The sequence below is a fragment of the Podarcis melisellensis genome (assembly GCF_964234715.1).
Source record: "Podarcis melisellensis genome assembly, chromosome: 5".
Taxonomy (NCBI): Eukaryota; Metazoa; Chordata; class Lepidosauria; order Squamata; family Lacertidae; genus Podarcis; species Podarcis melisellensis.
The window spans coordinates 85,728,414-85,747,314 of record NC_138537.1 but is presented as its reverse complement, the minus strand read 5'-3'; the positions used below and the strand labels follow the sequence as shown (position 1 = coordinate 85,747,314).

Here is an 18,901-nt window from a genome sequence, read left to right as displayed (position 1 = left end):
CAAGGGCAGCCACCCCCTTTTGGACTTGTTTTGTTCCTTAAAGGAGAGTTTTTAAAGTTAGATTTTTCCAACTGACTGGGATAGTCCCAGTCAAGTGGTAAATGGCAGGTGTGCTGGCTGCCGCACTCAACACTAAATGAGGAAGGGCTTAATCTCCCTAGGTGAAAAGGGAAGACATGGGGTGGGAATTAATGCCAGTGGTGCTGGTAGCAACTTTTCCCCATTTGGGTATTTGCTCTTTGTTGGTAGATCCAAGCAGGGCTCAGCAGAGGGCCACCCCCAAACCCCATCCAGTAAAGCAGACTGAAGGCTCAGATTGCCCTGTTACTGGGAATTTATTCAGTCCCCTTTGTTCCCAATTAAATCCTGCTGGGTGTTATGGAAAAAGAATCAATGCCAATATCTATCCAACTCTACAATTCTACAATTCTGTGAAGGCTTTAAAGCAGAGGGTGGATGGCTATCTGTAATGTATTATCTAGCTAACCCAAATTTAATTATTTCATTTTAAAAACGGTATCTGGTTCAAAACATTGACTCAGCTTACAGAAGACCACACAGATTTTATTCAATGATAATTTATACATTATAAGATTCATTATCTGTTACTTCCAGAGGGATATCTATGCTAGGTTTTTGTAGCACAACAAAGTCTTGTGGCATCTTAAAAACATAAGCTTTTGTGGACTACACTTTACTCCATCAAATGCAAATACCAAAATAATAGAAAAGAAGCTCCCACTTAATCAAGTTTAGCTTTACTGTAACAAAGCAATAATGAATTTGTTTGCATTTACAAGGCTTACTTTGTAATAGGTTTAGATGCTGTGAGGGGTCATTTTTATTTTATGTTTTGCTTTATTATATGCCTCCTATGACACTGGAGGATGCACCACTGAACATACCGAGACTTTTGAATACAAATTTGTAGGATGGCACTGTTAACATAAAAAAAAAAAATTATGTTACGTTGGGAATGGGTTCAGTAAAGGCAGAAAGTTGCTGTAAGCAGCCAAGAAAAGTAGTCCCTCAGCAGCAGCTGCCTGGACCACTTTGTCTAATGAAAAGCATGTGTCCTGCCCTGACCCAGCTTGAAGCTCAGGCGAAGCATACGGCTGCAGAGGCACTTAGCAGTTAGTCTGAGTCACAGCAGGCAAAGCAAGGCAGGGTCACAACAGGTAAGGTAGGGGCTATCAGGACCTTGGACAGCACACTCCTGAAGGTGGTGGCTAGAGAATCCTCCCACAAGGAGAGCTGTTGCCTCAGCAATGTGAACAAGCCGTACGAAGGTCTGGTCCTGCTGCCCTGCCCACGTCTGAGAGGTTGTCTGAGGGGACAGGTTTCTGGGCACACAAGAGGGACCAGTGTGCCAACAGAGTTCTTTGGGCCCAGTACACTATATATGTATTGCCCCTCCTAAAAGAGGATACAAATTTGCATATACTAATTTATAGGTAAATTAGCTCTCCCCATAGTGGGGAAGATGGTTACTAGGTTAGGAGACTAATCCATGTCTGGGTCTTTTTGCTATGATAAGTATAAAGCAGGGGTGGGAAATTTTTGATTTTTTTTTAAGGGCCACTGACTCACAGAAAAAAACAAATAAGAGATTACACATAAAATGTCTGTCAGATTGTTAGAGCCACTCCTAAACCATGCAAAGAACTCATGTTTCAGGAATTGTAAACAAATTATGTTATGCCAGATTTCTCATCAATTGATTTTAGGATGACAAAACTACATTTAGAGCAAGATCAGACATAGTATTTCTGATTTCAATATGATGATGTTGAAACAGATCTAAGATTTACAATAATCAAGGCTGAATACTATACACTTTCTTGGAAGGTGTGAGTGCATAGCTTGGGGGTACTTCTGGATCCATTATGTTGCATGAGCCTTCGACTGGTGGCCCAGCTGCAGCCATATCTGGACAGGGGAAGCCTGACTTCTATTGCCTGTGCACTGGTAACCCTAGTTTGGACTACTGCAGTACACTGGCTGCCTTTAAAGGAAGTTCAGAATCTGCAGCTCATGCAAAATTTGGCAACCAGGTTGTTGATGGGAGCTGATGATATGAAAGGAGCAAGGCTGCAAAGCCAGTTTTAAGCCACAGATAGATTCATAGGCATAAAGGCAATACATAAAAGTTTAAAAACATCAGGACAGGAAACTGGATCTGGAAGCACAGTGTCAACCAGTCCACTTGGTGTAAAATGAATGTAATGTGTCTCAACTCTCTACCACCAAAAAACACCCAATTTTCGGCTGGTGAACCCTTTCCTGAACAGAGACAGTTTAGATACAGTAGCCTCCAGATTGAATTTTTTATTTTATTTTATTATTTACCGTACTTCTGCTGTTTTTATATTGCTGAATCACCAAGCTGCATTATATGTAGGGCTGTCCTTACAGTTTATTCAGAATCTGCAGCTAGTGCAAAACACAGTGGTTAGGATGCTCAGTGGTACATTCTACTGTGCACATAACACACGTGCTCAACTGAACTACCAAGCCAAGTTTAACGGGTTGTTGCTGATTTATATGTTTTTATTGTAATTAACAGTATGTTTTATATATATATATATATATATATATATATATATATATATATATATATATATATATATAGTTTTCTGTTAATGTTTAACTGTATGTTAATGATTTTTTTCTACATTACCATCTCTCCCCATATGAACCAACCTGGACCCTGTGATCAGTACCTGAACTCCTTCTTCATGTGCCCCCTTCCGTGAGAGGTTGGGAGGTTGACAACAAAAGAACAGGTCTTTTCTGTTGCGGCCCCTGTGGGAGGCAAAAAATTATCTTCTCCCAGGCCTTTGGCTAATTAAAAAGTCTGGGAGGGAACAGTGTTATTGTTTTTTGTTTGTTACTATGTTATGTATATATTTTTTGTTTTTATATTGTAAGTCACTCTGTATTATGATGATGATGTTTTTAGCAGTTTGTGTTTTTATCTGTAAGCTACTATGAGTCCCAATCAGGGGGAAAGTTGGGGTATAAATATATAGATAACAATATTTAATTCTGCTATACTGCCCTTGACAAAGAAAAGCTTTTCAATAATATTATTAATCACGTTCCTAGCAGTTCTTTTTATCTGTAAGCTGCCTTGAGTGCTCATCAGGGGGAAAAGACAGGGTATAAATAAAATACATAATGATGATAATACATTTTATATGTACAGTTACAGATAGGTAGCCGTGTTGGTCTGCCATAGTCAAAACAAAAAAAATTCCTTCCAGTAGCACCTTAAAGACCAACTAAGTTAGTTCTTGGTATGAGCTTTCGTGTGCATGCACACTTCTTCAGATACACATTTTATATGTATTGCCCTCGACAGAGAACAGCTGTGCTATACCAGCTGGAACCCTCAATGTATTTCCCTTCCATCTCATCCCTTTTTGTTTCCCTGCCTTGGGGAAAAAAAATACTAACCCGAAAACCCAGGATTCAAATAAGCAATCCCCGCCGAAATTTCAGGTGGGGGCAGGCAACCCCACAAACTCTCTCAGCCCAACTCAAGAGGGCTACCAAACAAAACCCAGCCGGCACCTTCGCTGCATAAAGGAAACAACTGCAACACCACAGAAAAATCCCTCCGCCCCGCCCCGGCATCCCGATGGACATCCACCACACAACCACGCTCGCAGGCAGGCGCCATGCAAACAAGCAGCCAATGCGCTCTTCCCTCCCTCGGGTGAGGAAGCGGGCACGAAGAGGACGCGAGTGGCGCCTGCAACCGCCTCTCAGGCCCGCACCCGCAGCACGTATGAACTCCCCACATACACACGCGGAGCGAGGGGAACTGACGGGCGAGGCGCGGGATCGCCCAGCCCAGCCCCAGGAGGCGGGCCTAGCGAGGCGGCCGGGCCTGGCCGGGCCTGTCACTCACCCTTGACGGCCCGCTCACAGGTACCGTGAGGCGTCGCCAGCGCAACCCGAGTCCCCTCCTTGCCGGACATGGCGCGGGTGGCGAGAGCAGCAGCAGCAGCAACGACGGCGGCTCCCTCAGCGTCTCTACCCGCCCCGGCCGCCCCCCGCCCCGGCTGCGGTTCTCTTTATCCGCCTCCCGCCGGGGCCCGGCCAGCGCGAGGGCGAGGGGCGGGCGGCGAGAGACTAGGGGCGGGCGGGAGCAGCCAGGGCCCAAAGCAACATGGCGGCGGACTAGCCGCTGAGGGAAAAAGAGCGCGCGAGCGCGAGTGACGAGGCGGCGGGTGCAGCCCGTCTCGGGACCGGCATGCACCGCGCCCGCAATTCCCCCCCCCCCCGCCGCCGCCCCCGCCACGAGGAGGCTTAAGGGAGCGCCTCAGAAGTGCTCGGCTGAGGCGCCATAATTAAAGGCTCCTCATGCAAATAAATGAGGGTGCTTCCGAAATGCTTTTCTTTCCCCCTTTCTTTTTTTTTTAAAGCGTCTATTCCTCTCAGTAGGAATATTAGTTTGTGGCATATTAACTCCCCCCCCCCCTAGCGGTATTGATATCGGACTGTTGCAAGGCGGCTCACAAAAGTGTAAAAAAAAGAAGCGTGTCGAAATTCCCCCAAGCAATAAAACAAGGGCGAGAGCCGCAGTCCCAAGGGACCTCCCATAATATCTCTTATTTTCCACACAGATACGATTGCTCTTTAAATGGGATTGGACCCTCTCGGCTCAGTATCCTGTGGAGGGGAACTGCTAAGGCTTCCATAAATCCAGCACCAGCAATAAGAATAAAAGAAAAAGTGAACGAAACTGCAATTACATTTTTTTTTTTTGCACAGGCAGAAGCTATAATAAAGTTCCCTTAAAAAGCCTTCAAGCGGTCCGAAACATTTAGGAAGCTCACTTCCCCAGTGTCATCATGCTGCATAAATTACAGTATTTGATGTGACAATTCGTGGATTGTCCAAAGAAAAGGCTCTTTTGGTAGCTTCATATTAAATCACCATTAATATTAAATTACTCTGCCTAGAGGCTTTTATGCTGGACTTATAACTGACAAACCCATCCATATTAAGAAAATATTATTCTGCATCAGTTTCTACATCTAGGGGAATATATTCACCTTGTATATCTTTATGTGAACTCAGGATCCTAACAATGAGATTCTTATGAAACAACACTGATCTCTTTTTAGCTTGCTTAGACTTCCCTTGCTACACATATTTCTCCTTCCTAGCTTTTATTTGCTATCAACAAATAATTTTTAAGCAGCAGGTGTGTCCCTTGAGGGAATGTTTTACCTGTGTAGTGTTATAAGTCGAAGCTCGTGGACCAGTTTGCTAGAGAGAACATTGGGTTGCCATATTTCAAAATGTGAAAATCCAGGCAAAAAAGCTGTTAGCCCACCACAAGCCACAAAGCTGAAAACAATCTGCATGGCTGAGCTTCGTAGTTCAGACATCATCTGAAGCTAAACTGAAGCATGTCTAATTGAATTGCCATTTTAAGCCTACCTGAACAAAGCTACTGTATCTGTTATTCTGCAACAGAAACTGAGTAAAGGTTATTTTTACCTTTTACAATGTTGCTTGTGTGATTATTCTTTTAAGGGGGAGGAAGGGGGGGATATCAGGAGAATCCAGTCTGCCTTAAAGCATCCTGCATTACTTAAACTGAAAGGCTAAAACTAGCCTATCTAAGCTTCTTTATAAGCTGCAAAAGGATGCACTCTGCCGAACTCACAAATGTGAGGACGCATAACATCTAATAAATATATAGTCTCCTAACATCTATACACATTGCTACACCCGACACAGAACATGCTGAATCCTTAACCCAAGCCACATTTTCAAACACTCCTTAATTCACCTTTCTCTTCACACACATACTTCTCTCTCCAATCCCATTTATTTAAAATTATAGCCCACCTATATTAATAGTGCCTATAGCAACATCCCTGACCACAGGCCAAGCTGATTGCAACAAAATACTTACAATATGTAGGAATTCAAACGTGATCAAATTTGCATTTATTTTCCAGCTAACCCTTGCCCCTCTCACTAGCACCTTCTTCATTAGCCTGGGTTCCAGCCAAGCGATAAGGGCATATAGATCACCACCTTGCAACCTAATTTGTGTGTTGTCTTTTGTTACCTTATTCTACCACCTTAAAAGTATTAAAATGTAAGAAAACCAGTGTCTTCACAAATCCTCATCTACAAAGCAAAAAATAAAATCAAAAGTGAAATAGCAGCCTGTGTTTCACCTTATACTCAATGTACTTACTTTTCACCAGAATCGAGGCAGCATCAGAAGTCTGTGTTCACAATGATGCTCGCACATCACTGATACGAGCCTTTGGCCTTGATTTGCAGCCTAGTAAGACTGTTTTTGGCACAGCTGTGCTCTATTCAGCTTTGTAACAAGGCAATTCACTCCAGCTGATCGCTCCTGCATCACCACTAGCAGGTGACACGAGAGCTTTTAAAAGGTTGCTCTGAGCGTGGTTGTTACTAGAGACATCATATTACAGTGCTACAGAGGAATACTGAAAATTGAATGGGCAACCATATCACATTTAGGTCAGGTGTAAAAATATTATCTGCAGCTCAGTGCTCAGACTGCATACAAAAAACAAAAACAAACCCCAGAAACCACAGCATCATGTTAAATGAGCTGTACATTTAGTAAGTTGCACTAGGGGAAAAAAAGTCTAATTGTTGAGCAGGATGACAATTTGGCATATGTATTTAGAAGGAACACTAGGCAGCAGTCTAGGTTTTATATGGAGGTCAAGAACTTAACAATCCACTTTTCAGTCTAATAGTTTCTGTGTGGGAGCAAACAATGGTGTTCATTGTAACACTGGCAAGTCTTTGACGATATTCCCTAAAAGGATAATGTAACAATGTGCCAGGTTCTTGCAGGACTCAAGCAATGAGACAAAGAAGAACAATTCACAAAGCTCAGATTTTTCACACACCAACACTCCTGGTAGAGCTAGCTCCTAAGTTCAAAATATCTAATTTTTAAAAAGCAATTAATTACCAATTCAACACACCTACCTCTTAGCAGCAGCTACAGGCAATGTAAAAAAATCCCAAAAGGAACGGAGATCATATGGAAGTCAGTAGCCAGCCCAGCCCCTCTAACAGGCAGAGAGCAGTTTTCCTTCAAATAAAGTCTCAGACTAACTCTTGACAGGCAGCAGATGGTATGGAGATTCCTTACCTGTTAACAAATTGTTTTATCTTTTAATTTTTATCTTTAATTACTTGCCCCCTTTCCTCCAAAGAGCTCAGGTCAGCATACATGTGCCTTACCTTTCAATTTAATATTCACAACGACCCTATGAGGTAGGGTATGAGACCGATTGGCCAAAAGTTGCCTGGCAAGCTTGATGACTGAGCTGGGATTTGAACTTCTTGGCCTTCATCCAACCACACTGGTGAACTTCTACATATGTTTATAGAATAACCACACTAGTATAGGGTGTTAGGGGAGAGGTAGTATCTCTGTTGGGGGACATATTGTGCTGCTTCTGGGGTAATTTGTCCACCTTTAGTCCATACCCCGCACTCAGCTTTCACCCGTGGCTACTAGAAGTTGCCAGCATGTAACAGCAGCCACACCCTGGAAATGGCTTTGATTGGCTGGCTAAACCAGGGGAGGGTAGCTGATGGGTCTCAAATCCTTGGTGAGTTAGGAACATCTTCGGGAGAAGAAAAGGCTAAGAAGTAAATCCTACGCAAATCTGGAGTCCCTACGGTGGCTGGATGGTGCCTTGGTACGCCCCCTTCTAGCAACTCCTGCAGCCAAGCTGGTGTCAAACGTATAGCTCTGCTTCTCTTTGGACCACATCAGTGAGGATGAGAGGGGAGGGGGAGTCCTGTCATCTGGGCAGTCAAAAACCTCCAAACACACTGCCCAGGCTTGTGCCCTGAGGTTACTTCCGTGCTGCTAATGCAGCCGTTTGTCTTCACCTCTGGAGGCACACTCCCTTGTCTCTCCAGACAGAAGGATGCCAAAAACATAGCAGCACGGTACTCTTACACCCCTGCCTATAGCGTGGGAAGTCCTACCTGTTTCCAGAGGTTTGCTCCAAATACAGGATCATGAGCCAACCTGTATCAGATGCCAGGGGATAGTTTCCATAATATGCAGCTCGTGTGCAAAGCAAAAGTATGAGCTAATGAATGTGCAAGAACTTGAGAATACCAGTTTGTTAGGTTTTTTAAATCACCTGGTTGAAAGACAAAATGAGCAATTCATACACCACCCAATAAATATAACTATTTCATAAATTTATTTGAAAAATACTTACAAAGGCAAGTATGTTTGACCCTAAAATAGTTAAAGTGATTCTGTGTTTACAATGTTTTAATTAAGTGTGCAGCCTTAACAGTCTTTGCTTTCTGAATCACTGTTAGTCTGCTTTGAGGAAGTGGGAGAAGGCCTGATTTACACATGAGCTATGCCTTCTTTCCAGCTCCGAACTAGCACCTACAGCAGTCTTCTGTGCCTAACATCTCAACACAAAGAAGGAGACATTTGCCTCATTAACCCATAAGCACTGCCAAATCTCTAACTTCGGAGAACATGGGAAGTTTATCAGGCCCCACCTAACGGAGAAGAAGAACTCAAAACTGAATAATGGGTTGGCGTATGGGATTAGTAGCGATGCTTTTCATGACTTAAGTCCTTTTAAACACAGCCTGTTGTCAACAACCGATTTCATTTGCAGCTCTTGCTCTTCTTCCAATTGCTAGTGGGCCTGAAACCATTTTCTGCGGAGAGGCTGAGAATGGAATCTCCAAAAAGTTCCCCATGGACAGCGGTTCGGCAGTACAGAAACACAGTGCAATTAGCTTCCACTTATCGTATAGCTACTTTTAAAGACAAGACTGGCACAGACACGGACTGAAAAAAAATCTTGCTGTCTTATCAACTATAGCTCGGACAACCTGTTTCATAAGGGGGCAATCCCTTCTGAAGTTAAAGAGACCTCACCAGTTGCTGTTGTGCATGGAAGCAGCAGCTGCACGGGCAAGCATCCTACGGTGAGCTTCAGAAGCAGATGAGTAAGTTCCATCTATCATGTGCACTGGCAACACTCTCCTTGCTCCAGGCTGAGAGGTATAGCTATTCTGCCGCCAGTCTTCATCTGGGGGCATATCTACCCTTCTGGGACCTGGAGCCTTGGCCTGTGTGGGTGGCACTGGACAACCTTGAAAGCCACCTGTGTCTCTTGAAGCCCACTGAGGTATGCTTAAGGTACTGTAACTCGTGCCAAGCGGCGACCTACAGTCAGCGGCACAAGCATCCCGTTTTCCTTGCTGCAGTGGCTGCTGGAGTAAATGTTTTTGTGATCCCTTGTTTGTTGGAGCAGCATATCCCCAGTGTACTGTTTGTCTATCTGGCAGTGTTGCTGTTTGTCTGGCAGTGTGACTCATCTGCAGCCAGTGGCCAGCGGGGCCAGATGCTTCTTTGCTTCCTAAATGTTGATTAAGAAGAGGTCTCTGCCCAAGTTGAGAAGGCAGGCCCTGCTGTTTGTACGTGAGGTTCCCATAGTTCAGTGCCACAGCTGGGTTGTCTTCACCTTGGAAAGTTTCACCCCTGTCAGGCACAGCCAAAATTTTTTGGATGTTCTTCTGATTTCCTGAGAAAAGGAAAAATGTAAAATTATTTGCCCCGAGCAGATGTTTTTTGTTGTTTTTTTAAGTAATGATATATCAACAATGTACCTCAAAAGCTACTAACAAAGGTATTTGAGTGCTTTAAAACAAAACACTAGCAAAATTTGTAAATAGCTGCTATTCATTCCTTGGGGACAATACTGAACTATAGGCAAAACCTGACTACGGCCCCCTCACACAGGGTGACTAGGGTGCTTATGACAGATATGAAATATCGTACATCCTCCTTCTCCTAAAGGTGACTCCAGGGTTAGAAGGAAGAGACAACAGGTTCAGGTTTGGGGAAAGAAAACAACAACACAGTACTGCCCCTTGCTTCTCCAGAGTAAAGGCTTCAATGGTCGGTAGGATGGTAGGGTGTTGTAAGATGAGGAAAATGACTGATATTCTTCATCCCATACCTCCATCAAACTTGATAAGCCTATAACTAGTATGTAAAAACAACAACTCAAACAAACAATGCAACTCTTCTCACACCCTTTTCTTTGTGGGGGGATATAGTCATATGACAGATATACCGCCATGACAGGATGAAGAAATACCGCTACTTAACATAGGCTAAAGATGAACCGTTTATTTTATATGCCCACTCTCTACAGTATGGATTGAGCAGTGAGGTGTGTTCAGACAGCGTATTGTGGAAAGGTCATGCATCATTCCAGGCAGCTGGAGGGATCAAAAGCATCACTATTGCAGAAGAGCCCAGCCCAGAACCCTGTGCTACAGCTGATGAAAGAGCGGCGTACTTACTCTCCCATGACACAGGAGGAGGAGGAAGAGCCCAGTGATTACCTGATGGCCTATGTGTCTTGCCCACCATGCTAGGCACTGGTGCATCATGGGAGAGGTGCTGCAGTTGGGTTGAATAGTGCTGGGGATCAAAGGGTAACACAGGAGGAGAATCGTGAGGGAAAGTGAGGGAAGTGGTGCTGGAGGAACGGTGTCTGGCTTCCACTGGCATTTTCCTCTCATTGGACACTTCCTTTTGACAAAAGGGAAAAAGGGAAATAGAATTGAAAATGATGATTAAACACAGAACCGGGGAAAAACCAGGCAAATAAAGAACTGGGATAACAGGTGGGGAGAGTGCAGGGACAACTGAGCGATATGGTCACTCCAAAAAGGGCATGCAACTGCTTGCGAAGAGAAGTAGAAATGTTGTAGGTGCGGCCATCACAGTTCTCAGAACTTGTAAAAGAACTGCCAAAATTTATTTATTAAAAAACTTGTTTATTGTATAGTTATTTTATGATTATTTCTAGTGCAAAATCTAGTGCAACGTAATTTGAAGACACAGACATGAACAAAATGACTAAGATCAACTTTTAAAATAAATAAAGAACCATGGTCTTCATCAAAAACAACACATGTCATCATTGTAAATTAAGTGGATTGGAGACAGAGAATAAATAAAGATGCTCAAGGTCAAGGATGGAAGCTGTGCTCCAGCAACATCTAGAGGGCACAATACTGGCTGTCCTTGGACATAACCCTTAATATCCCCAGCATGTTAAGTATGTGGACAGCACAAACCACACTCAAAGTAAGCTGAGGGTCAGGATAACATGAAGCATTAAAGGGGGATTCAGTTTTTTTGGTTTTTTTCCAGGTTGCAATGCATCAAGATCTCTGGCATATGCAATGCATAGACACCAGGTAAGTAAGGCCAGGTTTAGTTCTATTCATAATCTGAATTTGGTGTGTCTGCTTTTCAGCAATCCCACACTGTGCAAAACCATTGAAGAGCAGCGAGAGGATGGAAGGAATTCTGTATCGTAATCAACTCTCATTTTGAAGCCAGCTGTCAGTAAGAAAAAAAGGGCAGGTTGTGACTTAGAGATACCACACACCCCTTTTTAAATATCCAACCCCCCCTTCCTATTATCTTTAAAATGACCAATGACACACCAAGATTAGAATCATAAGATTACAGACATAAAATAGTTCTCATTTGCTAACCCCGTACATGCTAATTTTACCATAGCCCTTACAATCCCCCCCTCCCCGATATCGCAGACCTGCGAAGCAGTCAAATGAAACGGTTAAACTGCAAGGAGACATGTCCATTTACACAAATCCAAGCAATTTCACAAAGTCAGGAAAATCATAATGAAGTAGGGCAAGATAAATCCCAGTTCATGTGTCTAATAATCATAGCAAATTACAGGAATGGCTTTTATCAATGAAAACTGATCACCTGGCTTGACAATGTAGCTCTGTTCACAATACCCAAGCTCTGGTTACCTTTCTATTTGCTGCTGTAAAGCACTCTACAGGAAGCTGCCCTTGAAGGGAGTCTGTAAGTTTCTGCTAGTGAAGAGCTATGCTGCTCGGTTCTTAAACATAAATTTTGTAAGCAGTTTTCAGTTGAGGTACCCTCATGACCACTGAAGTTTCCCTTCCAACTCACAACCTACCTGTAACCTGCCTTCATCCCAATCTCAGGTGCAACAAACATCTGAGTGTTAACAACATATTTGGGAGGATGGATGGCGGCTAACAGACTGAGGTTGAATCCTGACAAGACAGAAGTACTGTTCTTGGGGGACAGGAGGCAGGCGGATGTGGACTAGGTCCACAGTCTGGGAGTCATTTTGGACTCACAGCTATCCATGGAGGCGCAGGTCAATTCTGTGTCCAGGGCAGCTGTCTACCAGCTCCATCTGGCATGCAGGCTGAGACCCTACTTGCCCGTGGACTGTCTTGTCAGAGTGGTGCATGCTCTAGTTATCTCCCACTTAGACTACTGCAACGTGCTCTACACGGGGCTACATTTGAAGGTGACTTGGAAACTGCAATTAATCCAGAATGCGGCAGCCAGACTGGTGACTGGGAGTGGGCGCCGAGACCATATAACATCGGTCCTGAGAGACCTACATTGGCTCCCAGTAGGTTTTCAAGCACAATTCAAAGTGTTGGTGCTGACCTTTAAAGCCCTAAAGGGCCTCAGTCCTGTATACCTGAAGGAGTGTCTCCACCCCCCACTGTTCAGCCCGGACACTGAGGTCCAGCACCGAGGGCCTTTGGTGGTTCCCTCACTGCAAGAAGTGAGGTTACAAGGAACTAGGCAGAGGGCCTTTGTGGTAGTGGTGCCTGCCCTGTGGAATGCCAAGGAAATAAGCAACTATCTTACTTTAAAAGACATCTGAAGGCAGTCCTATTTAGGGAAGTTTTTAATATTTAATGCTGTCTTGTGTTTTTAATATTCGGTTGGGAGCCGCCCAGAGTGGCTGGGGAAACCCAGCGAGATAGGCAGGGTATAAATAAATAAATAAATAAATAAATCCCATGTCTACACTTTCCAGTGATTTCCTGAAGGTTTCAGAAACCAAGGATCTACTTGTGAATTTGCTCACTGCTGCCTGTTGCTCAGCTCCACAGTTCCCTTCGATAATCAGACACATACCATTCCCATCAACCCACATGTTCATAGATGAGAAAGTCAAGGTACAGACATACAGACTGGTTATTTCACCAACCAATGGGTGACTATGACCAGAAATGCTTGAAGAATCAACTTTTTGTTGCTGATTTCTTTTTAAAAAAAACAACCTGCAAAATTTTATTGAAATGCCAGATATATACAGCATCGGGAAATATCAAGAAAAATACTTCATATACTATTAACTTAATAAAATAGAGTTTCTGTACACCAACATTACTTGGCAAACATTGTATACACCAATAGCTAACTCAATTTTCAGAGTGCCAACCCTTAGGTAGTAAAAACAGTACCATTCACAAACAGAAGGAAGTTATTAGTAACCTTGAGGAACATCAAGGTTTGAAAAAGTATTAAATAAAACATGTGGATAAAAACCCTAAGGGGAAGCAAAACCCCTAAACAGTCCAATGAGGTTCGAGCTTATTGAGTGGACAAGGAATGCTGGGGCAGGAATGGAAAAGGAGGCGGAGGAAATGGAATGGAATTATCTTGACAGAAGACATGACCAACACTGAACAGGAGCACTCTGAACTGCAACATTTTGCTGCAAGTCCCACTTGTCACTGCATAACAGAGTAAAGAAGTTGAGACCAACCAATTAAGTCTTTCCAGAAGGTTGCCTGCATCATTCCAGGGCAAAGAGCATCAGCATCAACATAAGCAATAAAAGGATACCCCCCAAAATAGTGACTGGTTTCATTAATCCTTTAGACAAACTGATTTTATGTGCAAGATTTTCAGTGGGTGCTGGGTTCAATACTGGCAGCATGGATGGAGTGTATATGCTCTAAGCAGTCATAGTCCCAAGCCTGCAAGTGATTATTATACCTGAAGCAATTGTCCTACTGGAGAACAGGACAAGGAGAGGTGAGAATGAGGTGAATAATGCCTGGTTGAGCTAGAAGGAGAGTGATTCAGGCACAGAGAATGAATCCAAAATTGTTTCATTGATCTCACCTTCTGAGCCAAGGACATGAATATCAGGAGAGCACAACAACATTTGCTGGAGTTTGTCCTAATATCGGCTGAAGTAACAATTCAGGGCAAGACCAAATGCATTCATACTTAACATGCAATCAACGGCTTTAGCTACAAAGCAGCAGTGGCAGATAAAACATTTAAAAGGAGAAGGCAAGAAATGGGAGCAGCCTTTTCTCTCCCTTTGCTCTGTTTTACTCCCTCACATTCTACTGCTTTAAGCCTGGTATTGCAACTGGGCTGGGGAGCAGGGGTGAAAGTCTTAAAGCATCAAAACACAGGGACATAAGATGTCCCACTCCTTTTAATACTAAAAGGTAACCCACCATAAGCAGTTTATTGCCAAACTAGTGGGCAGTTGTTAATAAATAGACATGTGCCTGGTCTGTCTCCCAAAGCTGGGAGTTGTGGCAATCTGGACAGGAGCAAAGACTGGAGATATTAAACCAAATGGGTGTGTGAGTGGGTGTTCAGCACTGCTAGAGAAGTTTAGCCTGGGTCTCTGCTCTCTTCCTTTTTGCTATCAGTCTTTATAAGCCCCTCTCTTCTCAGGTGGCAAGCAACAGCAACAAAACAATTTCATATTCAAGAAGAGTAAAAGAATTGACAATAAAAGTATAATACAGCATAAAACCAAATATACCTTAAAGCTCAAATAGATTAAAAGGATCTGGGGAAATAAAAGGGATCAATGAAAATGTCAGGTTTGTGTGTGTGTGTGTGTGTGTGTGTGTGTGTGTAAAAATAAAATATTGGGAAGGCGCCGCACAAAAAATCCTGTCTCTCGTAGCTGCCTGCCACACCTCATTTGGCAACAGCAGCACCCTGAGAATGGCCTCCAAAGATGTCCCTGTCTGGGCAGGTACAGGTAGGAGGAGGGAGTCCATTAGGAACCCTGGTCCCAAGCCATGGTGAAGGACCTTAAAAGATCAAAAACCATCACTCCGAATTCAGATCAGAAACAAAACTGAGAGTCAGTGAATATGTTGAAGCCTGTGTTCTCATTTCACCCAGGCCCACTTAATACACTCATGGCCATATTCTGAACTAAGTGAAGTTTGTAGACTGTCTTCAGAGGCAGCCCCAGGCACAGAATGGGAAGTCACCAGCACATGAATACTGAAGCAAGATTATTCCTGTCCAGGAAGGGCTGCAACTGGTGCTGGAAGTTGGTGAATGGCACTGCTTCTTCTTCCTTCCTTCCTTCCCCTTTCCCATAGGATCTCCTGGTGGAAAAGAGTCAGCAGCAGCTTTCTTTTCTCCCCAGCTTGTTTAGAACCTGAGGTCAGTACCAATGTGGAATAAGCTGCTATGGCACTGGGATCAGCCGAAAGCATGGGGTGGGGGAGAGCAGGTTTGTGATGAGGGAGAAGGTGGAGCCTGAGGCATCCAAAGCTGAAAGGGTGTGCTCCCACAGAATGGCATCGAAAGGAAAAAATACATTGCGGCATGATTGTTTCAGCCTGTTTTTGACTGCTAGCTAGTGCCATCATGTGCACTGCACTGAGGCAGAACAGTCACATCTGAGGGGTTCAGGGGTTTGCCACGATCCTTCCAACACTTACTTAAAGAAGGTCATTGCACCCAAAGCACATGATTGTTAGGGAAAGTACACTGAGGGAGGGTTAGCAAAAATGCAAAATGAGAATGAGGAAGACTAAAAAAGATGGCTAAAGGAAGAAAAGGTATAGCAGGCTCACTGTGGAAGAAAGCCACAGAGAAAACTATTGGTGTTGATGCTGTCAAGAGAATGGAGCAGGAGGGCTCTTGCTCCACCTATTTGGGCATGTAGCTTCCTCTTGGGAGAAAGCAAAAAGGGGTTGAATTTAGCTTTAGAAAATTCCAGACATCATGCTGCATAAATGCATGATTTATTTGTCACTGAACAGGGAACACAAAGAATAAATGCCTTACACCAGTCTTCCCATTGCATGTGGTTTGAAAATCAAGATCTTCTCTGCCCTTCCCAGATATCCTGATCTTTCTATCAGTCTGTATCTTCAGGTCTCCAGTTCCAATTCTTCCATCTTCCCTGCAGATTCCTCAGACACAAACTCAGATTTATCCTTCCAAAACATATTCACCATCTCCAGTGATTCTAAAACTCAAGGTGGGAGCTGAATACCATATGCCCTCTGAAGAAAGATTTGAGGCATTCCTGCCCCAAAGGAACACTCCTGTAAGGGTCTCTTATAGGGTCTCTATAAGTGTATTTCATTTCCAAGGACTTGTATTCTGTTTTGGAGATGATGAGGAAGGGAAGCACTATTGGGTGGATTGTACCTGTGAATAAGCCCCACTGATCACCGTGGAATTCCCTTCTGAATACAGGATTGCACTCGAAGCACTTTATGATTAGTAGAAGTGAGTGTATGTTGCACCAAACACAGCCCTAGAATCTTTGAAATTTGGCCATAGCACTCTACTGACTGCATGGCTGTTCACAATCTTTTAATGCAAAGGCTTTGGATGTGGGGTTCTGAGGGAAAGTGTTGGAAAAGCAGTTGAAAGGTTTTAGATACAGAGTAGGATGCCCCCAAGAAGGCTTGGACTATAACACTCTCCACCAAGAATGGCTCATAGAACAAGCTTATTAAAATGTCCCCCCTGTTTAGAACTTGGCAATAAAGCTAAAGAAATTATTTGGGGTGGGGGGTGACTCAGTCACACTCATATTTGAATCTTGTACTTACAAAACTGTGGGAAGAAACAAGTGTCTCCTCCTTGTTTGTGAGGACGGTCCCACTGAGACTACGTGCAATGCGGCGGAAGTTCTCTGCACTGTACATTTCCTCTTCTGGCTCTCTGTCGTGGTTTCTTGGGTATGGTACCTGAAGAGATGTTGCCGTTGAAAACGGGCATACAACACTGTTAGCTAAAGGAGACCACAGCAATATGACACGCAGTTTCAGAAATGGACACTGAAATTACATCGACCATTAACATTTCCATTTCAGAAATGGCAAAAAAATAAGGAAGCAAAGGGGGGCATTCTACGAATGGATTTCCACTTGTGCCCCAGGACTTCTCCCCCTACACATGCTCTATGCCATCCCCAAATCTGCTTCAGAGGGTTGTTGGAACCCCTAGAACAGCAGGAGGAGAGAGGGAGAATGTTCCATTGCACAAGCAGACATACTTGCATTGATGAAACAACTGTCTTAGCACTATGTTAGGTTCCACCCAAGGCTGCAAAGCAATAGAAATCAGTTTGCATCAGATTTAGAAAATAATGGTATTATGCTGGGTGTGGAGAAGCCATCTTAAAATGCAGCAACTATGTTCAGCATCAGGTTAGCCCAGCTCAAGAACTGTTCCAGCAGAACGTGGAAATTGAACAGTTTGCTCTGTATTGATTTAAGTCCACTGGGAAAGGACTGGCATATGTGTGCTTGGGTTTAGAACATTATTTCTTTCATCTTATGGTTCAGTAAACCATACTAAAAAGTTATTAGGATCATGACCAGGTAAACTTATTTAGTTGCCCCTACTTCTAATGCTAGGGACACGGGTGGTGCTGTGGGTTAAACCACAGAGCCCAGGACTTGCTGATCAGAAGGTCAGCGGTTCGAATCCCCGTGACGGGGTGAGCTCCCGTTGCTCGGTCCCTGCTCCTGCCAACCTAGCAGTTCGAAAACACGTCAAGTGCAAGTAGATAAATAGGTACAGCTCCAGTGGGAAGGTAAACGGCGTTTCCATGTGCTGCTCTGGTTCACCAGAAGCGGCTTAGTCATGCTGGCCCCATGACCCGGAAGCCGCACGCCGGCTCCCTCGGCCAATAAAGTGAGATGAGCGCCGCAACCCCAGAGTCGGTCACGACTGGACCTAATGGTCAGGGGTCCCTTTACCTTTACCTTACTTCTAATGCTGGATATGATGAAAGGTTTAATCTAAAACAAGTATTTATAACTGCCCGGCTTCTACCTCTTCCGTTTCCTCACATCTTTTTAGCATTCCTTTATTTAACACAACCCTCTTTTCAGCACACATGTACAATGTGTTGCTACCTTGGAGACTGGAGATGCAATGGTTCCATAGAGGTTACGTTCGATCTCTGCTGTTGGTGTTTTTGAAAGACCCATGCAAGCTACACCGCGCATCTTTCTGGTAGGTAAGTTTGCAGATGCTGTGGGGGAAGGGGAGGGGGAAAAGTAGTGGTAAGCTGAACTTTTAAGCATACATCTGTAAAACATTCAGGTTTTTCCTGCCAACCATCAGTGACCAGTACAGTAGTATAAACTATGAGAGCTAGCAAAAAGAACAGAGATCTTTATCATCTATCCCGTAACCTATTATTTTACAGGACACCACATTTAAGGTCCAGAAACAATTAAGTCACAATTTAAAATTATACAGTTCCATTTCATTTTTATTACACAGATTATCAGTAGTAAAAAAAATTAGCTAAATTACTCATAACTTAGTTTCACATTCCTATACCTCTCACAGCTATTACCTTAGTTTCTTCATATTAACCAAGGTGAAAAAGTGTATATGTGTTTGGCAAAGGAGCTGCACTGTCTGCACCAGTGACTATTTTTCACTAAGCTGCACAACTGAACTTTGCTTGGAGCACTCAAAGGCCACTGACGGCAGAACACAGGAAGAATGGTAGGGCATGGCCATTCAACACATGGAATTAAATTTACTCATCCTGTTGCCTCCCAATTACAACCCATGCTGGCCTAGGAGCATTGAAAGCTCAGCATATACAGGGAGCAAAACCAGGAAAAGTGGAAAGATTGAAGGAAGGATATGGCAGGGGAGGGGAAGACTAGAACCTTAAGACTACAAATTTCTTTCCGCAGGGCCTGTAAGACAGAGTTGTTCTGCCTGGCC

The 18,901-nt window shown here is 43.7% G+C and overlaps 2 protein-coding genes across 10 annotated transcripts in view; both read right to left on the bottom strand.

Moving 5' to 3' along the window:
- The window catches only part of PPP3CB (protein phosphatase 3 catalytic subunit beta), a 40,469-nt gene extending 34,109 nt beyond the window's left edge, over positions 1-6,360 (bottom strand). For 2 of the 6 annotated variants that reach the window (XM_081913685.1, XM_081913684.1), the window contains exon 1: positions 3,917-4,195. In XM_081913685.1, coding sequence (XP_081769811.1) covers positions 3,917-3,986 — 70 coding nt within the window. In that variant the 5' untranslated portion in view covers positions 3,987-4,195. Of the gene's footprint in view, positions 1-3,687; positions 3,707-3,916; positions 4,197-6,229 lie in introns of those variants that run through there. The other 4 variants (XM_081913687.1, XM_081913683.1, XM_081913686.1 and 1 more) reach the window with 4 other exon arrangements.
- A 1,866-nt stretch (positions 6,361-8,226) lies between these two features.
- Positions 8,227-18,901, bottom strand: part of USP54 (ubiquitin specific peptidase 54) — a 91,813-nt gene continuing 81,138 nt past the window's right edge. For all 4 annotated transcript variants that reach the window (XM_081913458.1, XM_081913461.1, XM_081913459.1 and 1 more), the window contains exons 20-23: positions 18,070-18,188; positions 16,756-16,893; positions 10,432-10,621; positions 8,227-9,602 (exon numbers count right to left, since the gene is read on the bottom strand). In XM_081913458.1, coding sequence (XP_081769584.1) covers positions 8,950-9,602; positions 10,432-10,621; positions 16,756-16,893; positions 18,070-18,188 — 1,100 coding nt within the window. In that variant the 3' untranslated portion in view covers positions 8,227-8,949. The remainder of the gene's footprint in view (positions 9,603-10,431; positions 10,622-16,755; positions 16,894-18,069; positions 18,189-18,901) is intronic.